The following is a 22,171-nucleotide window of genomic DNA, read 5'->3' as shown; positions in this document are numbered from 1 at the left end:
CAGTTAGGGTGGGGGGGTCCTTAGGAGGGGGCAGTTAGGGGACAAGGAACAGGGAGGCTTAGGTAGGGGGTGGGGTTCTAGAGGGCAGTTAGGAGCAGGGGTCCCAGGAGGGGGCAGTCAGGGGACAAGGAGCGGGGGTGGGGGTGTGGATAAGGGTTGGGGCAGTCAGGGTACAGGTAGGGGGTTGGGTCCTAGGGGGCAAGTTAGGATGGGGGGAGGGTCTCAGGAGGGGGCAGTTAGGGGACAAGAGGCAGGGAGGCTTAGGTAGGGGGTGGAGTCCTGGGGGGCAGTTAGCGGCAGGGGTCCCAGGAGGGGGCAGTCAGGGGACAAGGAGCGGGGGGAGGGTTGGGGGTTCTGAGGGGGGCGGGAAGTGGGAGGGGCAGGGGCGGGGCTAGGGCAGGACGGGGGCGGGGCTCCTCCCGTCCTCTTTTTTGCTTGCTGAAATATGGTAACCCTACTCCAGAGGAATATTCGGAATGTTTCAAACCCAGTTTAAAATTAAATACACTTTACAATTACATTTGAGATTTCTGAGTCTTCCCCTGCTGGATGCTCAAAGCAAAAACTTGTTACACTGTTCACATGAGGAATCTATGTAGGAGGTTAGATAAACACAGCATGGGGAGGGACAGGAGAAAAGGATATTGAGAAGAAAAGACCAAAATGTGTCTTCTTGGCCCTTCATTTTTAAAATCTACTGCACACATTTTCGTAGTTACCTTGAAACCAGATGATTGGTTTATCAAACTCCATAGTTATTACATGTATATAATATTTTATCCAGACAACAGACAATTGGAAGTGAACTAAGAAATATAACAGGTAATTTTGATTGGCAGGTCCAGAGTAATAAGGATACAAATTTGTTTCCACCACCACCAAAAAAAGCAACATCTAAACACTTACATCTTTTTCTTTTTGGAGGCTGTCTACTTTTTCTTTCAGCAGTTTGTATTCAAATTCTAATTTATCTGCTTTCTTTGATTCTTCAGATAATCTGTTTTGTAGTTCAACTACCTGTGAGACAAAGAAGGAATTGTTTGTCAGTGTTAAACATAATACGCATGAAATAAAGTTATTAATTACAATGCAATGTGAGATCAGTGTTATAACAAATGGAATATTCATCTCTAGCACAGGCAAAATGGTTTGTTCACCTATCTATTGTTTCAATCATCAATATCATTGAAGGGATCAGAATAGTACCACTTCAATGCAAGTAAAATCTGAGACGACAAAGCTGTGAAGAAGATACAAAGTGTTCTCAGATTGCCGAACTATCCAGCTAATTATACTTGAAATTTAAATTTGAGTAAAATCTCTAGATAACCAACGAATCACCATAACTATACAATTGAATGGATCAGAGAGATGAGGAAATTGATAATCGCCCTTCTCCTTCCTCAAAAGTGTGGGGAAATAAATCAGTAAAAAAAAAAAAAAAAAAATCAGATGCATTCTCCTATTTTTCCTCTCTCTGTTTTCCAAGCCTCACTTTGAGAAGTCAAGCCCAATCTTATGTGAACAGGGAACTTTTTGCTCATTTGTAAATTGGTTTTCTCATGGTTTTTGAATCCACTAATCTGGAGCTTCACCTCCAAGGAACGATGGCCAAATCCCAAAATCCAAAGGAACAGAGGCACTTTTGATTATTTAACAAGAGGAAGTAATGAGCTATCAAGGTCCAGTCAAAGTTCCCATGGATACTACCATGTAGAAGATCAATGAACAGCTATTTACAACTAGAAGAGGAGAAAACTGAATAAAGCTTTCAAGAGTGGGCACGCAAGTCATGAAAAACAAATCAGCAAAAAGTTGACCATTCAAAGCTTTATACCTCTATTAACAAAGGTTCAGTTCTAGGAATGGAATTAGTAGCATGTAACAGAAAGAGCTTGGATAGAACTGCACTGAAGAAAGATCAGCATGCAAACTCTATAGCTGAATGGAAACTCTGATGAAGATACATCCACTTGAAGCTTTTTGTGAAGCAATTTATAAGGAACCAATGTCTGCTTTGTTTTAGAGTTAGAGAAAGAGATATGTGTGTAAATAAAAATATGTTTTAAATAGGTTTGTTGATTAATTGCAGTTAGCTCACGCGATTACCTCAAATAAAATAATTGCGATTACTTGCAGTTTTAATCGTATTGTTGAACAGAATACCAATTGAAATTTATTAAATATTTTGAATGTTTTTCTACATTTTCAAATTTATTGATTTCAATTACAACACAGAATACAAAGTGTACAGTGCTCACTTTATATTATTATTTTGATTATAAATATTTGCACTGTAAAAATAATAAAATTGTATTTTTCAATTCACCTCATACAAGTACTGTAGTGTAATCTCTTTATCGTGAAAGTGCAACTTACAAATGTAGATTTGTGTGTGTTACATAACTGCACTCAAAAACAAAACAATGCAAAATTTTAGAGCCTACAAGTCCACCCAATCCTACTTCTTACTAAGACAAGCAAGTTTGTTTACATTTGTGGGAGATAATGCTGCCCACTTTTTATTTACAATGTCACCTGAAAGTGAGAACAGGCGTTTGCATGGCACTGTTGTAGCCAGCATCACAAAGTATTTACGTGTCAGGTATGCTAACCATTCATATGCCCCTTCATGCTTCGGCCACCGTTCCAGAAGACATGCTTCCATACTGATCATGCTTGTTAAAAAAATAATGCGTCATTTAAATTTGTGACTGAACTCCTGGGAGGAGAACTGTATGTCTCTTGCTCTGTTTTACCCGCATTCTGCCATATATTTCATGTTATAGGAGTCTCGGATGATGACCCAGCACATGTTCGTTTTAAGAACACTTTCATTGCAGATCTGACAAAACACAAAGAAGGTACCAATGCGAGATTTCTAAAGATAGCTACAGCACTTGATCCAAGGTTTAAGAATCCGAAGTGCCTTCCAAAATCTGAGAGGAACGAGGTGTGGAGCAGGCTTTCAGAGGTCTTAAAAGAGCAACACTCTGATGTGGAAACTACAGAACCCGAACTACCAAAAAAGAAAAATCAACCTCCTGCCGGTGGCATCTGACTCAGATGATGAAAATGAACATGTGTCGATCCGCACAGCTTTGGATCGTTATCGAGCAGAACCCATCATCAGCATGGACACTTGTCCTTTGGAATGGTGATCGAAGCATAAAGGGACATATGAATCTTTAGCGCATCTGGCATGTAAATATCTTGTGCCATGCAAACTGACATTTGTCAGGTGACATGTAAACAAGAAGCGGGCAGCATTATCTCCTACAAATGTAAACAAACTTGTCTGTCCGAGCAATTGGCTGAACAAGAAGTAGGACTGAGTGGACTTGTAGGCGCTGAAGTTTTACATTGTTTTATTTTTTTAATGCAGTTTTATTTTGTACATAAGCTTGTACTTAATTTACATTTGTAAGTTCAACTTTCATGATAAAGTGATTGTACTACAGTACTTGTATTAGGTGAATTGAAATACTATTTTTGTTTTTTACAGTGCAAATATTTGTAATCAAAAATAAATATAAAGTGAGCAATGTATACTTTGTATACTCTGTTGTAACTGAAATCAATATATTTGAAAATGTAGAAAACATCCAAAAATAATAGAATACCATTTATTTAAATATTAACAGCACAATTAATGGCGATTAATTTTTTTAATCACTCGACAGCCCTAGTTTTAAAATTCTAGTGTGAACAGTAGCAATGCCTAAAGTTAAGGTTGCCTAACGCTTCCTATGTAATCTTTTGTTTCCAATTGTTTGTATCTTTGGCATAAAGAATGAAGTACCCCTTGTGGTCAGTTGGCTTGTTTGTGTGTGTTCTTTCCGTGTGCTGTCCAGCTTGGCACAGACAGCTGGTTCAGCCAATCTCAACAGTACTACCCAGTGTGGTTAAGTGTTGAAGGCTGGAATGTTGTTGCCTCAGTAATGCTGTCCAGGCTCTCAGTGCTTCTGTCCTTGGAGCTCCAAATGTTATCACTACTAGCAGCAGATAAGGCAACCTGCTCATTCAACAGACATTGATGTTACTCAAAGAAAAATCACAGGCACGTTTCGGTTACAAAGGTCTTTGGCCAGGTTTATTGTCAATGAAGCACGGTACTGGCTCCCTGGATCAATATCTACAGTTACATTAAAACATGTTTGCTCATTACAATGGACTCAGTTCAGTCAGTGGTCGGACTTGCCGCTGCCCCCTAGGCTGGAAAAAGAGTTAAGGCGAAGTATCCTAACATTTATAGATGAGACAAACAACAGTCTATAAGGAACCTAAGTACCACCATGCTTATTTCCTGACCTCTGTTTGTTACCTCTCCTTGTTCCTAATATCTTGGATGAAACATCCCTATTCATTATTTTGTCAAACCATCTTGTCTTGTACTAGATTGGGATGTATCTGTACAAGCTAGAATATATTTACGTAAATATCTAGTGCCCAGTACACTAGCAGCAACTTTGCCAAGTTCATCACTGGACAGTGAACTCATAAGCATCTGCTTTAATATATGGCCTGACTATGGTTCACAGCCTCTGGTTCAGGCCTCAGCCCAGACTCAGTGCTCCAGGCTCTCTCTCTCGTTACTACACCCCTTTCCGTTGCCCAAGGCTCATCCCAGGTTAATGGGGGAACAGGTATGATCAGGTGCAGACACCAGTGCTAATGTGCATGAGGTCCTGGCAAATCAATATAGAGTAGAAGCACAAGCTGCCTCGGGGAGGTATGCACCTTCCTTCCATCCATCTTGAAATAAAGTACTTCACTTCACCTCTGTTAAACTGGAGAATGTACATGCTCTTCATTTCAGAGGGTGCTGGTAACAAGAGGGGTACTTACCCCTTCCATGGCATATAGGATGAGAAATATATATCCTCTCAACTCGAGGTAAACCTGCCAGGGCTGGCCCTTAGAGGAAGTGAAAAACATCCCCAAGAGTCCAAACCAGGCAGACGCAGAGCAAACACTGCACTGGGGCTGAGAACAACCTCTCACAAGCTAATGGGAGACTACCTATCACAAACTGAATTTGCCAAAGTGTAAAACAGGTCAACGGGATGATCAGAGACTAATAGCTGGAAAGGGTCACCAGGCAGGGGAAGAATCTCAACAAATCTCCTCTTACCTTCCCTCTTCTTCCTTGCAGGAGAAGGAACAAAGACGGAAAATGCAGACAGTGCAGAGAGCTAACCTGCTTGCTCCATGGAGCAACAGGACACTGAAGACTGAGGGGAAAAGAGGTGGAGCTTGTGCAGAGCACGAACTGGTGCAACTGCTACTGGAATACTGTGTCCAGCTCTGGTGGTGTTGAACAACTGGAGGTTTCAGAAAGCCATGAGAAGGATTAAAGGATTGGGAAACATGCCTTATAGTGAGAGATTGAGCTCCTTTAATGTATTTACCTTATCAAAGATAAGGTTAAAGGGTGACTTGACCACAGTCTATAAATACCTACATGGGGGATAGAAATGTAATATGGGCTATTCAATCTAGTGGACAAAAGTATAACAAGATTTAATAGCTGGAAGCTGAAAGACAAATTCAGACTAGAAATAACGTGCACATTTTAAAGTGAGAGTAATTAACCATTGGACCAACTTACCGAGGGTTATGATGGATTCTCCAACACTGGAAATTTTTTAACCAAGACTAGATATTTATTCTAAAAAATTTGCTCTAGTTTAACCTCAGCTATTGGACTTGAAACAGGAATTAATTCAAGTAAGTTCTATGCTTTGCATTACGCAGGCGGTCAGACTAGAAGATGACAGTGGTCCCTTCTGACCTTAAAAATCTGTAATTTTATACATTTTGTCTATCCACGAGAGACAGATCTTGTTGACTTTTTTCCTACTTGGTAGGTGGAGTTACACCAGCTCTATATGAGCTATACGAGCTAGGGGGAGAGGGATATTTACAATAAAGTAGATCCTTTACATAGAACATGAATGAGCTCTTTAATGAACTCATGAATGAGTTCTGGAGGTATTACCCAAATTAATAATAATAAAATAATAATAATAATAATAATAATTATTATCATCATCATCATCATCAACAGAAAAGGTTAAGAAATCAACAAATCAATTGCAATCCTATTTCTGTTCTCACCTGTCTCTTGTATGTTTCCAGCTGGCTACGCGCTGCATTGGCTTTCCTTAGTTCTTCCTCCAAGCTTACAGTGTTTTGCATATACATAGTGTTCTTCTCCTCTAAGAGTTTCACTTGCCGCCGCAGATCACCAAGATCTTCCAGCTTCTTTTTGTATGACTCTACCTGGCTTTCTAACTTAGCCACTTTATCAGAGGAATGCCTGGATGATAACCGAGAAGGAGAAGCTACATCAAATCTATTCCGATTGTAAACTTTGGGGCATGGACCATCTTTTTGATCTTTGTTTGTACAGTGCCTGGTCCATCGATAGGACTCCTAGGCACTACAGTAATACAAATAATATAGAATAATAGTCAGCATGCTAACATCATAAGTGCTCTGAAGTCTCCTCAGTATTAAACTCAATACAGAAATGGTTCCCAAAAACCAGGAGGAGCATAAGAAAGCAAACAACTTATCCTCACTGCTATGTTTCTTGGCTTTCTCTTTGCCAGCCTCGCTGCTTCTCCCCTCAGCAACCTATCCAAAATGTTGTAGTTTCCAACGATATCACTCTTCCTGCTTGAATTCATTTATTGTATCCTTGTCTGTTTCCACATCAAGTTCTATTTTCATGCCATCCTCTCTCTCAGGCAATCTCCATCTCAGACTCCTAATCCATCCTCAAAACTCACTTCTTTCAGGCAGCTTTTCAATACTATCCCTACATCTGCTCTTGTTTTCATGCCTACCAACAGATTAATTTGTTTTTAAAACAAACAAATAAATTTGAACTACTTGAGCATCTTTACTGTCAGTGAAGGAAAACAGAGTGGAACACATAAAGAGCTGTTATACCCATTTACCGGGCAGCTTGTGCCCTCTCCGCACAATAGCAGTTCAGTAGATTAGATTAAGAATTTTAGGAACATGGATGCAGGAGGGGGCTCAGTTTATAATGCTCACATTTGAATAAACAGCTCTCACTGCTGAATACCACAATTTAGAAACATGACCAAAGAGATTTTTACCAAAATTTTCAAAGAAATTCACCATTTGGTTAAGAACAAGCAAAAGACATTTCAGCCCAAAGGATAATTTTTTACAAAAAGTTGTAAATGCCTTAAAACAGGGGCTTATAATGAAGAAGGGCCACTGCAACCATAACACGGATAGTGTTGCAATACCACTCATACAGTGCTTAATGATGTGAGATCAGGTTGCTTGACTGGTAGAAAATTCGCAACCTCATAATTTTGATGGTAACTGGATGCACTTTGGTGCTTGTTGATAAACTACTTTAATGTATGCAAAATTCTGAAACTATATGAATGCTAATGGAGATGAATTGATAGAACAAACTTTGTTTTAGGAATAAAAAGAAACATACACCCTAGTGGTTAGAGTAATATAGTTTACCTAAGTACATCCATCTCATCCTTCAAAGACTGAGCCTCTTCTGCTAAAGTGGTTAGCTCTTCATTCTGCTGTCGCAATTCTGCAATTTCTTTTTCCAGCTCTTCACAACGTATTCGATAATCATCTTTGGCTGCCTCTAGCCTACAGAATTGAAATAAAACAGTAGGAAAGAAAGGGTATGTTCTAACCACAGGCCAATGTTACCTTCTTCCTTCATAGCAACTTTTTGGGACACTAGGAAAAAAAAAAAGCCAATGAACATCATCATGTTGCCAGTTTCTCTTACATTTTCAAGGAGGTGGAGGGAGCTCCAGCTTTATGGGTATACATGCTTCCAAGACAATGTCATCAACAACTCTGCTTGCAGTGCAACAAGGAGATGTATACTTCCCATCATCGTTGTATTTGAAAGAAAGAGAAATCCTAAGGCTTTCACTGTGCTACTGAAAATCTTTGCTAAAACACTCCTCTCAGAATGCCTGGGGCACAAAAATATAATCTTTTCTGGTGCACAAAAAGGATTACCTTTACTCTTTTTTTTAACCCCAGCGTAAGCAAGATTATGTACAATGGTCAACATTTTCCAAATGCAGGTACCTTAAACAACATACTCTATCCATATTTGGGCAGCTAGATAATTGGCCGTTTTTTAATGGAAGCTGTGGATGTTCAGCACCTCCAAGAGATCCCATTTTGGCCAACATAAAAAACGTGCTGAACAAATAACAGAGCTTCTGCCCTAAGAAATTATACCATAAATGCGTAAGAGAATATAATAGGATACAACAGAAGTGGGGTGTGCTCTTTAATAGATGGAACACAATGTAACATATGGTAGTTCAGGTTTTTGAAGGAGAGAGGTTGCATGGTGTAGGGGTATGTCTACACTACAGGATTAATCCGAATTTATATAATTCGAGTTTAGGAAACCGATTTTATAAATTCGAATGTATTCGGCCACACTAGGCACCATTAATTCGGTGGTGTGCGTCCAAGCTACCGTAGTAGCATCGATTTCCAGAGCGTTGCATTGTGGGTAGCCAATAACATTGAATTGCCAATAACTTCGAATTGCGGCCACACTAACCTTAATTCGGATTAACAATACCGATTTAGACGCTACTCCTCTCGTCGAGGAGGAGTACAGAAATCGAATTAAAGGGCTCTTTAATTCGAATTAAATGGCTTCTCTGTGTGGACGGGTCAAGCGTTAATTCGAATTAAAGCAGCTAAATCCGAATTAAAGTCGTAGTGTAGACCAGGCCTAGGATAAATATAAAATTAAAGAATTAGAGTTAGCTTAAATTTGGTTAAGGAAAATGTGCTGTAAAGAAAGGCCCAGACCAGGAAGTAGAAGGAAGGTCTTGAAAATAAATGATAAGGTCAGAAGGAATAAAGCAGAGAGGATGTCTGGTTCAAAGAATAACTAATGAGATAAAAGGAAGACCTCTGGCCAATAGGGGTGACTGCATATGGTTTTAAATAAAACAAAGAGAGTCTATCTTAAAATGAGACAACAAGGCCCTTCCCCAACCCACACACCAGCGGTAAAGCCCGTGTGAACCCAAGTGCAATGGGCAAACTGTTGGACAGCAGTTAGGGGAGGAAAGGGCTTGGGAAGAAAGGAGGTTGTAAATCTTATCTGGATTAAGACTGGAAGTAAGGGTGAACTGTCTCAAATTGGTTGTTACCTGAAGTCAGTAACTGGCAGTGATATCACTTAATTGTTAAAGGGTATAAAAAGTAAACTCTTACAAGATTCATTGCTTATACCTGCCTGAACACGTTGGAGCTGACCAATGTGGCCTAAGCACCCCTGGCTTTAGCGTGTTTGTAAGTATCTTGATCAAATGCTTATAAATGTTTTGTTACTGTTTGGATGTAATAAATTGTTTATTATTTAGGCTTTTTAGGCATGTTTAGAGCAATTGTATAAATACCATTTGGACTTTGGCTTTAATAAAGGAATTTATGGTTAAATTAGTATTTGGTGGTTTACTGTATTAATATTAATTCAAATATTATTAATAATTCCAACACATGGCCAATAGTAACGGGAGCGGTACCAAGCCCAGAGGGTGATGTGAAAGAAGGCATGAAACTGCGAAGGGATGCCGGGAATAATCAAGAGTAATTTTGGTGAAGCATCCTGTTTGGAGGGAGGAGGAGACAACATAGGCAAGGCAAAGCTCTGCTGAGCCTTGGAAGTGAGAAACAAGAGCATGAATTTGATACAAAAAGAGAATGAAAGCCGGCAAAGGGAGCTAAGAAGGGGATGGGTCAGGAAAGATAGAGCAGCAGTTAATTTAATGAGACCAATGAGAAAGGGGTTACGAGATCTGAGACAAGACATGGTCAGTGGGAGAGGCAAGAGAAAGAAGACAATCAAAAATGACACAAAGTTTCCAGGACTGACAGACCAAGAAGGCTGATGATGTCATGGACAGAGAGGAGAGGAGAGGAGAGGTTTTGGGTGGGAAGAGAACAGGTTTAGACATGATGCCCTGAATTCAGCCCAGGTGCACTGGGTACTAATGAGGCTTTAGCACTGGGTACTAATGAGTGGGTACCCACTTTAAATCTGATCTACTCGAGTTTGCAGTAGTATATGTCACACAGGCTTGAGAATTAAACTTGGAAGATATAATGTAGAGAGTGCAGAAAAGAGGACACTGAGGGCATAGTCCTGGAGGATAGATGGAGAGGTGGCAAAGGAACAGGCCCCAGGGAAAAAACTCTTTAAGGACAGGTCAATATGCTAAAAGGAGAATTAGCAGGGGCAGACCTGAGCAGAAGTGTGCGGAGGAGAATGAACTGATCAACAGAGTGAAAGAAAGTGCAGAAATTGAAAGAGAAAAGAAGAAGTTGATCAACATAACTAGGAAGTGGTCATTAGTGAATGTGGTATGTACAATTTCAGCAGAATGAAGGCAGTGATGTCAAGACAGAGTCAAAGCATTAATTAGCAGGAATATGTGTACACTACTCATACATAGTGTGGACATATGGAGGGAAAAGGACACTAGTTGGAGTAACAGATAAAATACAGTGAATTTTTTTAGGATAGTGGAAAATGAGAGCATGTTTGATCACAGAGGGGAAGGAGCCAAGACAGAGGGACAGCAGCTAAGACAGACGAAGCAGTGGGAAAAGACTGGATCAAAGCCACTGGTTCTGAGGTAAGAAAAGGGTAGAAAAAAGACTTCAGCATCAGAGATGGGGCAAAGGAGGAGAGGGTGGGAGTGGCCCGAGAGAATACGAGAGGGGGTTGTGGATTTTGCCCTTATTGAAAGTGGCATGATCTTGAGCAGAAACAAAGGAAGGGGACAGGGTAGGAGGCTTATGTAGTTAAATTGGTGAAAAGTTGTCAGGTGTTAGATGCACAGAACTAGAAGAGGGAAGAGAAAGAATTATTTGGAAAAGAACAAAGCAGAGTTGAGGCAGGATTCTCTAGGTTTTAGTCAGGAGGAGAGGATGGAAGAGGATAAAGTATGGGCCAGATCACACGAGAAACATTCATATAAAAAAGAATCTGACACATCAGAAAAGGGCAGACAAATAAACAGTGACAAGTTTTTAAAGTGCTTGTACACAAATGCTAGAAGTCTAAATAATAAGATGGGTGAACTAGAGTGCCTCGTGTTAAAGGAGGATATTGATATAATAGGCATCACAGAAACCTGGTGGAGTGAGGACAATCAATGGGACACAATCATTCCGGGGTACAAAATATATCGGAAGGACAGAACAGGTCATGCGGGAGGCACTATATGTGAAAGAAAATGTAGAATCAAATGAAGAAAATCTTAAATGAATCCACATGTTCCACAGAATCTCTATGGATAGTAATTCCATGCTCTAAGAAGAATACAACAGTAGGGATCTATTATTGACCACCTGATCAGGACAGTGATAGTGACGATGAAATGCTAAGGGAGATTAGAGAGGCTATCAAAATAAAGAACTCAATAATAGTGGGGGATTTCAATTATCCCGATATTGACTGGGTACATGTCACCTCAGGATGAAATGCAGAGACAAAATTTCTCAATACTTTAAATGACTGCTTCTTGGAGCAGCTGGTACAGGAACCCACAAGGGGAAAGGCAATTCTTGATTTAGTTCTGAGTGGAGCGCAGGATCTGGTCCAAGAGATAACTATAACAGGACCACCTGGAAATAGTGACCATAATATAACAACATTTAACATTACTGTGGTGGGAGGAACACCTCAGCAGCCCAATACTGTGGCATTTAATTTCAGAAAGGGGAACTATGCAAAAATGAGGAGGTTAGTTAAACAGAAATTAAAAGGGACAGTGACTAGAGTGAAATCCCTGCAAGCTGCCTGGACACTTTTCAAAGACACCATAATAGAGGCCCAACTTAAATGTATACCCCAAATTAAAAAACACAGTAAAAAATCTAAAAAAGAGCCACTGTGGCTTAACGACCATGTAAAAGAAGCAGTGAGAGATAAAAAGGCATCTTTTAAAAAGTGGAAGTCAAATCCTAGTGAGATAAATAGAAAAGAGCATAAACACTGCCAAATTAAGTGTAAAAATGTAATAAAAGACAAAAAGGAGTTTGAAGAACAGCTAGCCAAAAACTCAAAAGGTAATAAAATGTTTTTTAAGTATATCAGAAGCAGGAAGCCTGCTAAACAACCAGTGGGACCCCTGGACGATCGAGATAAAAAAGGAGCACTTAAAAACGATAAAGTCATTGCGGAGAAACTAAATGAATTCTTTGCTTCAGTTTTCACGGCTGAGGATGTTAGGGAGATTCCCAAACCTGAGCCGTCCCTCAAATCTGACGAATTGTCACAGATTGAAGTGTCATTAGAGGAGGTTTTGGAATTAATTGATAAACTTAACAGTAATAAGTCACTGGGACCAGATGGCATTCACCCAAGAGTTCTGAAAGAACTCAAATGTGAAACTGCGGAACTACTAACTAGGGTATTGTAACCTTTAAATCATCTTCTGTACCCAACGACTGGAAGATAGCTAATGTAACACCAATATTTAAAAAGGGCTCTAGAGGTGATCCCGGCAATTACAGACCATTAATTCTAACGTCAGGATCGGGCAAATTAGTTGAAACAATAGTAAAGAATAAAATTGTCAGACACACAGAAGAACATAAATTGTTGGGCAAAAGTCAACATGGTTTCTGTAAAGGGAAATCATGTCTTACTAATCTATTAGAGTTCTTCAAAGGGGTCAACAAACATGTGGACAAGGGGGATCCAGTGGACATAGTATACTTAGATTTTCAGAAAGCCTTTGACAAGGTCCCTCACCAAAGGCTCTTATGTAAATTAAGTTGTCATGGGATAAGAGTGAAGATCCTTTCATGGACTGAGAACTGGTTAAAAGACAGGGAACAAAGGGTAGAAATAAATGGTAAATTTTCAGAATGGAGAGGGATAACTAGTGGTGTTCCCCAAGGGTCAGTCCTAGGACTAATCCTATTCAACTTATTCATAAATGATCTGGAGAAAGGGGTAAACAGTGAGGTGGCAAAGTTTGCAGATGATACTAAACTGCTCAAGATAGTTAAGACCAAAGCAGACTGTGAACAACTTCAAAAAGATCTCACAAAACTAAGTGATTGGGCAACAAAATGGCAAATGAAATTTAATGTTGATAAATGTAAAGTAATGCACATTGGAAAAAATAACTCCAACTATACATACAATATGATGGGGGCTAATTTAGCTACAACTAATCAGGAAAGAGATCTTGGAGTCATCGTGGATAGTTCTCTGAAGACGTCCACGCAGTGTGCAGCGGCAGTCAAAAAAGCAAACAGGATGTTAGGAATCATTAAAAAAGGGACAGAAAATAAAACGGAGACTATCTTATTCCCTTTATATAAATCCATGGTATGCCCACATCTTGAATACTGCGTACAGATGTGGTGGTCTCATCTCTAAAAAGATATACTGGCATTAGAAAAGATTCAGAGAAGGGCAACTAAAATGATTAGGGGTTTGGAACGGGTCCCATATGAGGAGAGATTAAAGAGGCTAGGACTTTTCAGCTTGGAAAAAAGGAGACTAAGGGGGGATATGATAGAGCTATATAAAATCATGAGTGGTGTGGAGAAAGTGAATAAGGAAAAGTTATTTACTTGTTCCCATAATATAAGAACTAGGGGCCACCAAATGAAATTAACGGGCAGCAGGTTTAAAACAAATAAAAGGAAGTTCTTCACACAGTGCACAGTCAACCTGTGGAACTCCTTGCCTGAGAAGGTTGTGAAGGCTAGGACTGTAACAGGGTTTAAAAGAGAACCAGATAAATTCATGGAGGTTAAGTCCATTAATGGCTATTAGCCAGGATGGGTAAGGAATGGTGTCCCTAGGCTCTGTTTGTCAGAGGGTGGAGATGGATGACAGGATTACCTGTTAGGTTCACTCCCTCTGGGGCATCTAGCATTGGCCATTGTCGGCAGACAGGATACTGGGTTGGATGGACATTTGGTCTGACCCAGCATGGCCATTCTTATGTTCTTATGAAAGAACAAAGTGGTAGTGGAGGAAATACGAATGGGAGTGGAGCTCTCTCAAGCACTGCTTTTATCTTTGAGTAAATCACAAAAAAATTGTTTTTTCAAGGGGGAACATTATTATTAAGGACACTGTCCATACCAACCTTTCAACTGGGAATTTCTTGTCCCAGAACTATGGTTAGAAGTAAGTATATATATTTTATCCTCACTGAGCTAAAAAAATGTCTGCAGGGATTATGTACACATTTTGTAAACTACTACTCTGGGCAGAGAGCAAGCATGGAAAATTTCAGCCTAAAAAGCAAATGTTTATATAATCTAAGCTTATAAAAAGATGGGTCATAATGGCAACTTATCTGTCAACTTAACTACAGTGGTCATTATGGGCACCCACTATAATAATTCAACATAACTGCCAATAGGAACAAAATGTTTACTAGTTAAAACGAAATATCTGCTTTCTGGAATATTTCATAAGGTGTCTGTTAGTTCGAAATGAAATTTACCGACTCTGGATCTCTTTACCTAAACGTTTCCTCCTGGAGCTGTTCTAACTGTGTCTGCAGTTGCAGGTGCCTACGTCCTGCAGGGCTGTTGGGATCTTCTATAGAATCAGATTGGTTCAAACGTTCCATCAGGATCTGGTTCTCAGCTAGTAAACTACTTTTCTCCTCTTGAAGTGCTGCAACCTGTTACAACAAAAGTGCAAAACCGGAACAATGGAATTGTCAGCTTAAAGAGCAAAACTTGTGTGCAAGTGATGGAGCTAGTATGACCCATAACTGGCGATAGATAGACTCCTAATAAACTTATATGAGAGCAATGCATCCTAGCCTTAATATTTGTGATGTACCCAAGATATTATAATGGGGGCATAACAACATTAATTTTTTAAAACGTAGATTAAATTATATTTATTAGAGACATCTAAAACCAAACACAATTTAGCCAGTTATCAAACAAAAAGGCTTTAATACATTACAGTCTTCGTCTACCTTCAAAAACAAAATGCTAGTATCCTGTAATAAAATCTTAGTAAAGCGCACTTTTACTCTGAAAATTGATTTTGATAAAACAGCATTTCTGAGCTCCAGATTTATTCTCTTCATGTCTTCCAGATCAAGTTTGCTCAATTTACTCAAAAAAGATGACCTAAGATGTGTTCTTCACACAATTTTTGTATTGGTGTAACTATTTTGGTAAGGGGCACAACTTCCCCCACCCCAAATAGTTATATCTAATACAACTCCTAATGCTAGAATACCAGTATAGCATATTCCCTTCCTGTATGAGAATAGCTAAACTAGTATAAAGCACCTTTATACTGCAACCACACTCAGGAGGATTGTATTCCTTTAACTAAAGTGGTATAGTTAAAGAAGTACAACTTCTGAATATACTTTTAAAAAGACCGGTCTCCGAACTGCTTCCTTTCTTCAGCTGCCTTAGAATCACCATGCCCCTTCTTTCTCAATCTAACTCCACAATTTCCATAAATTTATTGTGCACATATAATAAACTACCTACCTGCATATCTAATTCATGGCACCTCTGAGCAATTTCTTCTTTTGTTGCTAAAGCTTCATTTAATTCTTCTGTAGTTTTCTTCAACTATTTAAAATTAATATAAACATTTTTATTTTCACAATAACATTACTATAATACATGTAATTCTTTGTAACCATAAAGGATGTTGAATGATATCCTCACTGTAAAGTCTGTTTTTATGATCATATTTATTTATTTTGAAAAAAGTTATTGACTATTCTACTTTTATAAGACGACAAAGGGCACCTATTATCATTCAAGAGCTCAGATCATTCATATGTGAGAGATGAACATAGAATCATAGAATATCAGGGTTTGAAGGGACCTCAGGAGGTCATCTAGTACAACCCCCTGCTTAAAGCAGGACCAATCCCCAGACAGGTATTTGCCCCAGATCCCTAAATGGCCTCCTCAAGGATTGAACTCACAAACCTGGGTTTAGCAGGCCAATGCTCAAACCACTGAGCTATCCCTCCCCCCCCAATTCTTTGTTCTGAAGGCAATTCTTTTTTCCAAAACAAAGTATTAAGGCAAGCATTTTCATTCTACATGTTGCGCTCAAGAACCCCCACAACCTGAATGTTGGAAAATATACCACTTCTGTACATTAAAAAAATTGTCAACACCACTTTTCTTTACAAGAGTGAATAGTTTCAGTTTTCACTATGTTTGCAAATACACAAGGGACTGGGAGATGGATTACAAGGAATAGACAATTAAGGTAAAACCTGTCTAGCCACTGGGTACACTACTTTTGCTGCACAAAGGGGAAACAACTGCTGTGGTAGAGGAAAAGTCTAAATCTGAATGACATCATTTAATATATACGTTTGCATTTATTCAGTTATGTCTCTAAAGGATTTTATAATAATGGAAAGATTTATGGCTTCCAAGTTTCTCTAGGATTGTAAAATTAAGTACATGGAAAGAAAATCAGTCTGAGAAGCAAACACAAAGACACTATGTATTTTTGGAATAAATGTGAAGAATTCTTAGAAGCCTTACAAGGGCCTCCTACTTCTCTCGACGATCTAATCTATTGTAGAGAATGGCATCCTTTCAGGTGACAGCTGACACATAAAAATTAACTCCATCTCTTAGACAGTATGTACAGCCACACAGATAACTTATGATATAATGATTCAGTAAAAACAGTACCATTCTCCAGGTTATACATCTACCATTTTAGGGACTGTGGTTGAGGCTGTAGAAACAACGTAAATGACATAATGTGCTCTCAAAATGCACACACAATAGCTGACGTACATTTGGTCCAGCATTTTTCACAAATACTTCAGCCACTGAGGAATTTTCCCAAAATTTCTCAAAGTAGGAAATTCACAACAGTTCCCAGGATTATTGCAAGGATATCTGAGCCTGATCTAGCCCACTAAAGCCAAGTGGGATGTCTTTCTACTGACTTAAAAGAGAGTTGGCTAGAGCAAAAAAGTTTTGTCTACAGCTAATAAATGTTACTAATTCTATTTAGTTTCTTCTTGACTATCCTTTGACTTGTAAGGTCTTCACTTTTTGCTATGTCAGAAATAATGCCAGTTTTGAGCATGACAACTACAAACTATTCATAATGCTTATAATGAATTTTATTTTCCAAAGAAATATTTTTGTTCTGCACATGCATTGTGAACAATCATATTCAGAATTATATATACCAAAGTTCTTTTATTTACTTATTTGTTTAAATGTAGCACATACTACTGATGGACATAAGCCACAGATAAATATATGTAATTGAAACTTTTGATTACCTGACTTTCTTTTAAAAAAATTGTACTTTAACAAAGAAAAAATATTACATTTAAAACTTTGAATGTGTGTTCCTTTGTTTGAATTTTCCCAAAAGATTTTCAAAAAAAGAAAAGAAGAAGAAGATGAGGCAGCCTGCTTACAACATGCCATATACCAGACTGACTACACACTGATTTCCTATGATTAAAGAAAAAGAAACATCTGGTCTTAGGTACCTGACGATCAAGGTCAACGTAAGCATCATTTCCAACAGAGACTGGAGATTCTTTACTCATCAACTGCAATTAGATTACACTGGATTAGAAAAAGCAAAAGATTTATTTGTATATTAAAAGCTAAGTTTTCATTTATAAAAAACCCAGATCAAGCTTAAATTTAAGAAAGGTTTGTTCTGAAGATAAGGCCTTAAGTTTTCACGTCACATTTTTATGTATGGTATATACAGAGAGAATTATAAATCTGTAGGACAAACACTATAAAGGAATATGAAAAAAAAATCTTATCTGGTACATTTCCCTCTGTAAAAGCATGCCTACCTATCATCCATCATGAAAAGCTCGGGATGCTTTTTGCAGAATATTGGCAGCAATCCATATGGTAGTAAAGATTTACTCTGGAATTTTCACTCTAATACTGGTTCTAACCCTTTTTCATACTTTGACCCCATGTAACACCAAAACAAAAAAATCTGGGGTCCCTGCTCCTCCCATTTAATTATATATAAAAAAAAGAGGGGCTGATTATGACTCCCCCTCCTGACTTGTTTGCAATTCCTAAGTTAAGAGCCCATGCTCCGGAATGAATATTTTCAAAACTGAAACACTGCAACTTGCATGATATATGAACTGAACTTTATTATTTGGACAAACATAACCTGTGGATTTTTAAGGGTTGGTGGAAAGAGCAAATCAGATCTTTTTTAGTTATAGCTTTCTAGGGAGGCTCCAGATTGGCTGACATGCTTCTCCAGAGGAAAAAATTAGCAGATAAGAAAATAAATCCTCTTTCTGGACACACATCCAATCTGTTACAATATCAAAATGGCTAGAGGGGAGTTCAAACATAAAAAAATGCAAAAGGAAATTCCCAGACGGAGGAAAAAGAAAAAAGAAAAAAAAAAACTACGTTAAGACAGAAGTTAAGATTGAGATACATACTAGTAACATAAAGGTAAAAATAATTAGTTAGTTGTAATTAACCCAAAACCAAGTACTACAGGTTTGTACTGCTTGTTTTGGGGATTATTAGAATATATTCATTTTTGGTTTGTTTTTTCTATTACATGAATAATAGAAATTAGAAATGAAAAAGACTAATGAATCTAACCATACATCTAATCAATCCTGATTCCAATGCAAGACTGTTCCCTTCAGTGTAATTCCTCATGCTTCACCCAGCCTGGGGTTAAAAATCTCTCCACAGCCCACTTCCACTACATTCTGTGGATGCCCACTCTGTAGTCCTACAACTCATTGTCATAATTTCTTCTGCTATTTAGCACTCGGTTTTCTTTTGCTTAAATGCCATCCCATAACTTCTGGTTACATTACCATGTACAGTAACAAATTGCTCCCCATCCTCAACATTCATGCCACTCACATATCTGTACACTTTTGCACCCCACTCTCTAGCTGTCATTTAGCCAACCTATAAATATTTAGACATAGTCAATCTTATCTCCAAAGTTCCTCCAGCCCTCGACCATTTTTGTTGCTCTTCACTAAATTCTTTCCAGTTGATCTACAAATTTCTGGTGACAAGCCGCTCAGAAATGAAATATTCCATCTACAGAGCCCAAATTCTTATAAGGAGGGATTATAAAGTCCCTGTTCTGTGATTTAGTGTTTCTGAAAAGCCAAGTTAATGGCCTTTTTCATTGCCACAAACCGTAGCGTTGTGAATTTGTATCTAATTTAATTTATCGCCTTAGTTTTCTAAGATGAATATCATTTTGTAGTCCCCTGCCAATAATTTCTAACCTTGCTAGGCCCCTTAGTATTATGTCTTTCTCCTCCACCTTCCGATCACCTGATTTTGTTAGTGGCTGTTTATACCCTCTTCCAGATAATTAATGACGATGTTAAGACTGAACCCAACACTGACCCCTGTGGTGCCCACTTAAGCCATCTCCCCTGCCCAGATGCCATCTATCATAACCTTTTAACAGACCAGCCATTAGCATCTCTAACCAAGCCCATTTGATTTTTATAAGACTTCACAAGAAGCTATATAAAATGCTTTACTAAGAATTACAGGATTAGAACTTTAATTTCAACCCACCATTCATGATTCAGCCTAGAGAAATCTCTAATATTTTCCTCCAATTAATCTATTCTTTGGTAAATGAGAGGTAACATATCCCTGATCTTAAAAGCACAGGTGAAACATTCTGGACTACAAGTTAATTTAATCAGTTTATATTTTAATATTTTTATAGAAAATATCTGTCATTCCTTTTATTATCCTAATTACACCTTTTTCATGCCCACAGCTATGACAAGCAGCATTATAAAAATAAATATATATAACCATGCTAGGTGTTATTAAAACCTTTATCCAATTTTAACTGGTTTGCTCATGAGGGCTGAGTTATTAGTGTTGTCATGGATACAAGGTTGGCAACTAAGATTATCAGGAGATCTGTGTGCATGAATGCCCTAGAAACATGCACTTGATTCTTCTGGTTTATCATACACATGACTTACTCTCTCTCTATTCTATAAACATAGTTTGCAGCTTATTTTCTGTCATAACATGAAGATGTTTGATACTCTGTTGCATTATATATAAGGTGCATGATAACTTCATTTCCCTTTGTCAGACTAAGATCTCTGTTTTCTGGAGATTTTTTATTTTCAAGAGACCCAGTGGCATATCTAACATCTTCTACAACTTCTAGTATGGTATGACTTTTGACTTCTTCCACCATCACTAATTATTCCATAAAGCAGCCTCTACAAAGAATAGTTTTTACTGAAGCCAAAATGAACCTTGAAAATAATTAGGCTGAAACACAGGAAAATTGATATTTGCTATCTCTGTGAAAACAACATTTTTGGGACCCATCTAAGGAGCAAATCCTTCTTGCTATGCAACCTCAGACAGGTTTGAAACTGCCTCAAATACTCTGCAGTAAAGGGCATGACCATGTTTTGATGGTCTGGTGGACATGCTTACTGAAGGCGAAAAGGAACTTGTTATAAAGTCTCTAAGTTTAGTTATTAGGAAATGAAGGTGTTTTCCTATTTATTGGTAAAGAACTCTCAACCTTCCAAATGACTATTTATATCTGAGACTTGGGAAAAGAACAGCATAATTCGCCAGATGCATTATGAAGCAATTGCAAAGCTGTATTGTCACAGAAATAGATTTCATGGGAAATGTTAAATTTTAGTTTGCCATGAAAAATCAATCTGTGTAAAATGTGAAATTGAAAAACTTTATACTAGATTTTTCATTGCTTTGAAAACCATACACTTAGGCCCTCATCCTGCAAACTTATGAGTTCAATGGAACTACTTATGTGCACGAATATTTGCAGGGGCCTTAGAATCTCAATGCTGGAAACACATGAATTCAGCTCCATTGAAATGAACAGACTATCAAGGCACTGTTTGGTTTATATGGTGTTTGAAATGTTTCAGAATCTACCTGAAGAAAAAGATTTTCCATTTATTTTTTAGCTTGGGGTTTTACTTGAAAAATTCTGATTATCAAAGAATACAGTTGTTCAAAAGCACAGGAAATTCAAATAAAATAAAGGTCCTTTTAAATTCATTTTCTTGTACAAAACTTCACATGTGAAATTACCATTTTGCAATGTGAAAAATGGCATTTTTTTTTCCAGTGAAAAAAATACCACGTTAGGTATAGGCTATTACAAGTGATAGATGGGCCAGTTCTGCTGGGGTGTGAAACATGTTTCCACGAGCAGTATTACTTATTATGTATAAATTAATAAAGTATCATCTATAAGCATTTGTATATATTTAACTGAAGTAGAAAAATAAACTATGCAATACAGTAGAAAGATTTATTTAACAGGTCTTTTTATGTAACTAATACTTAAGACAGTCTAAGTGCATGGAAAGTGTTTTGCAATGCTTGGATGATGTAGGTATGCAATACCTACACTTCTCACCTGTCTACATGGCTGTCATATCAGCACTTCATTTTGTGACTCCTCCACATACCTGAGTCACTCAAATCCCTCTGCAGAGGTCTGCTCCAAGCAGTCCACCAGACCATGAAAAAGTTCTGAATGTCCTGGATCCAAGAAGACCCTAAACCTTTTGCACTTTCTAGGACCCATAGAGGCTACCTGCTTTGAGGCACAATAAGAACATAATTATTTGGCACTAACTCTTTAACTGACTTTAGAAGTCTGTTGTCCATCCAGCTCTGCATGGAAACTTTCAAGGAGCTATGTTTTTCTCCAAAGATGGAGATTGCAGCTCTGAAGATTTTCCTGGGATCTGGACTCTTGACTCTGAGAAGGATCTGATGATTTTTGAATAAGCATCTCAGAACTCTCCATTTGGTTCTGAATTTCTTAGTCTTCTAAAGTCTTTGAATGGTAGAGTCAAGCCACTTCGATCTGGAGTATTACTTGGAAAGGCGCTCTTTTGATCAACTGAGTTTCAAAGACTCCTCCAAAGGAGAGCCCTCAGCCTGTGGTGTCACTTTTTTCTGGCACAGGTCACAAATACTGAACGAACTCCATAGCCACTGGACAAATGCTTCATTAAGCCATGGACATGGTTATTAATATGGATCTCTTATTAGATTAAGAAACACATCTCCTGAATATGAATTT

General features: G+C 38.2%; 1 protein-coding gene across 1 annotated transcript in view; it reads right to left on the bottom strand.

Moving 5' to 3' along the window:
* HOOK3 (hook microtubule tethering protein 3) overlaps nucleotides 1–22,171 on the bottom strand; it is a 118,416-nt gene that overhangs the window by 48,616 nt on the left and 47,629 nt on the right. Inside the window, exons 7-12 of the mRNA XM_065406217.1 lie at nucleotides 17,571–17,633; nucleotides 15,568–15,651; nucleotides 14,566–14,729; nucleotides 7,522–7,662; nucleotides 6,121–6,322; nucleotides 907–1,017 (exon numbers count right to left, since the gene is read on the bottom strand). Of these exons, the coding sequence (XP_065262289.1) occupies nucleotides 907–1,017; nucleotides 6,121–6,322; nucleotides 7,522–7,662; nucleotides 14,566–14,729; nucleotides 15,568–15,651; nucleotides 17,571–17,633 (765 nt within the window). The remainder of the gene's footprint in view (nucleotides 1–906; nucleotides 1,018–6,120; nucleotides 6,323–7,521; nucleotides 7,663–14,565; nucleotides 14,730–15,567; nucleotides 15,652–17,570; nucleotides 17,634–22,171) is intronic.

The sequence above is a fragment of the Emys orbicularis genome, chromosome 6 (genome assembly GCF_028017835.1).
Source record: "Emys orbicularis isolate rEmyOrb1 chromosome 6, rEmyOrb1.hap1, whole genome shotgun sequence".
NCBI classification, from domain to species: domain Eukaryota; kingdom Metazoa; phylum Chordata; order Testudines; family Emydidae; genus Emys; species Emys orbicularis.
The sequence above is the reverse complement of the archived record's forward strand: the minus strand, read 5'-3'. Positions and strand labels throughout refer to the sequence as shown.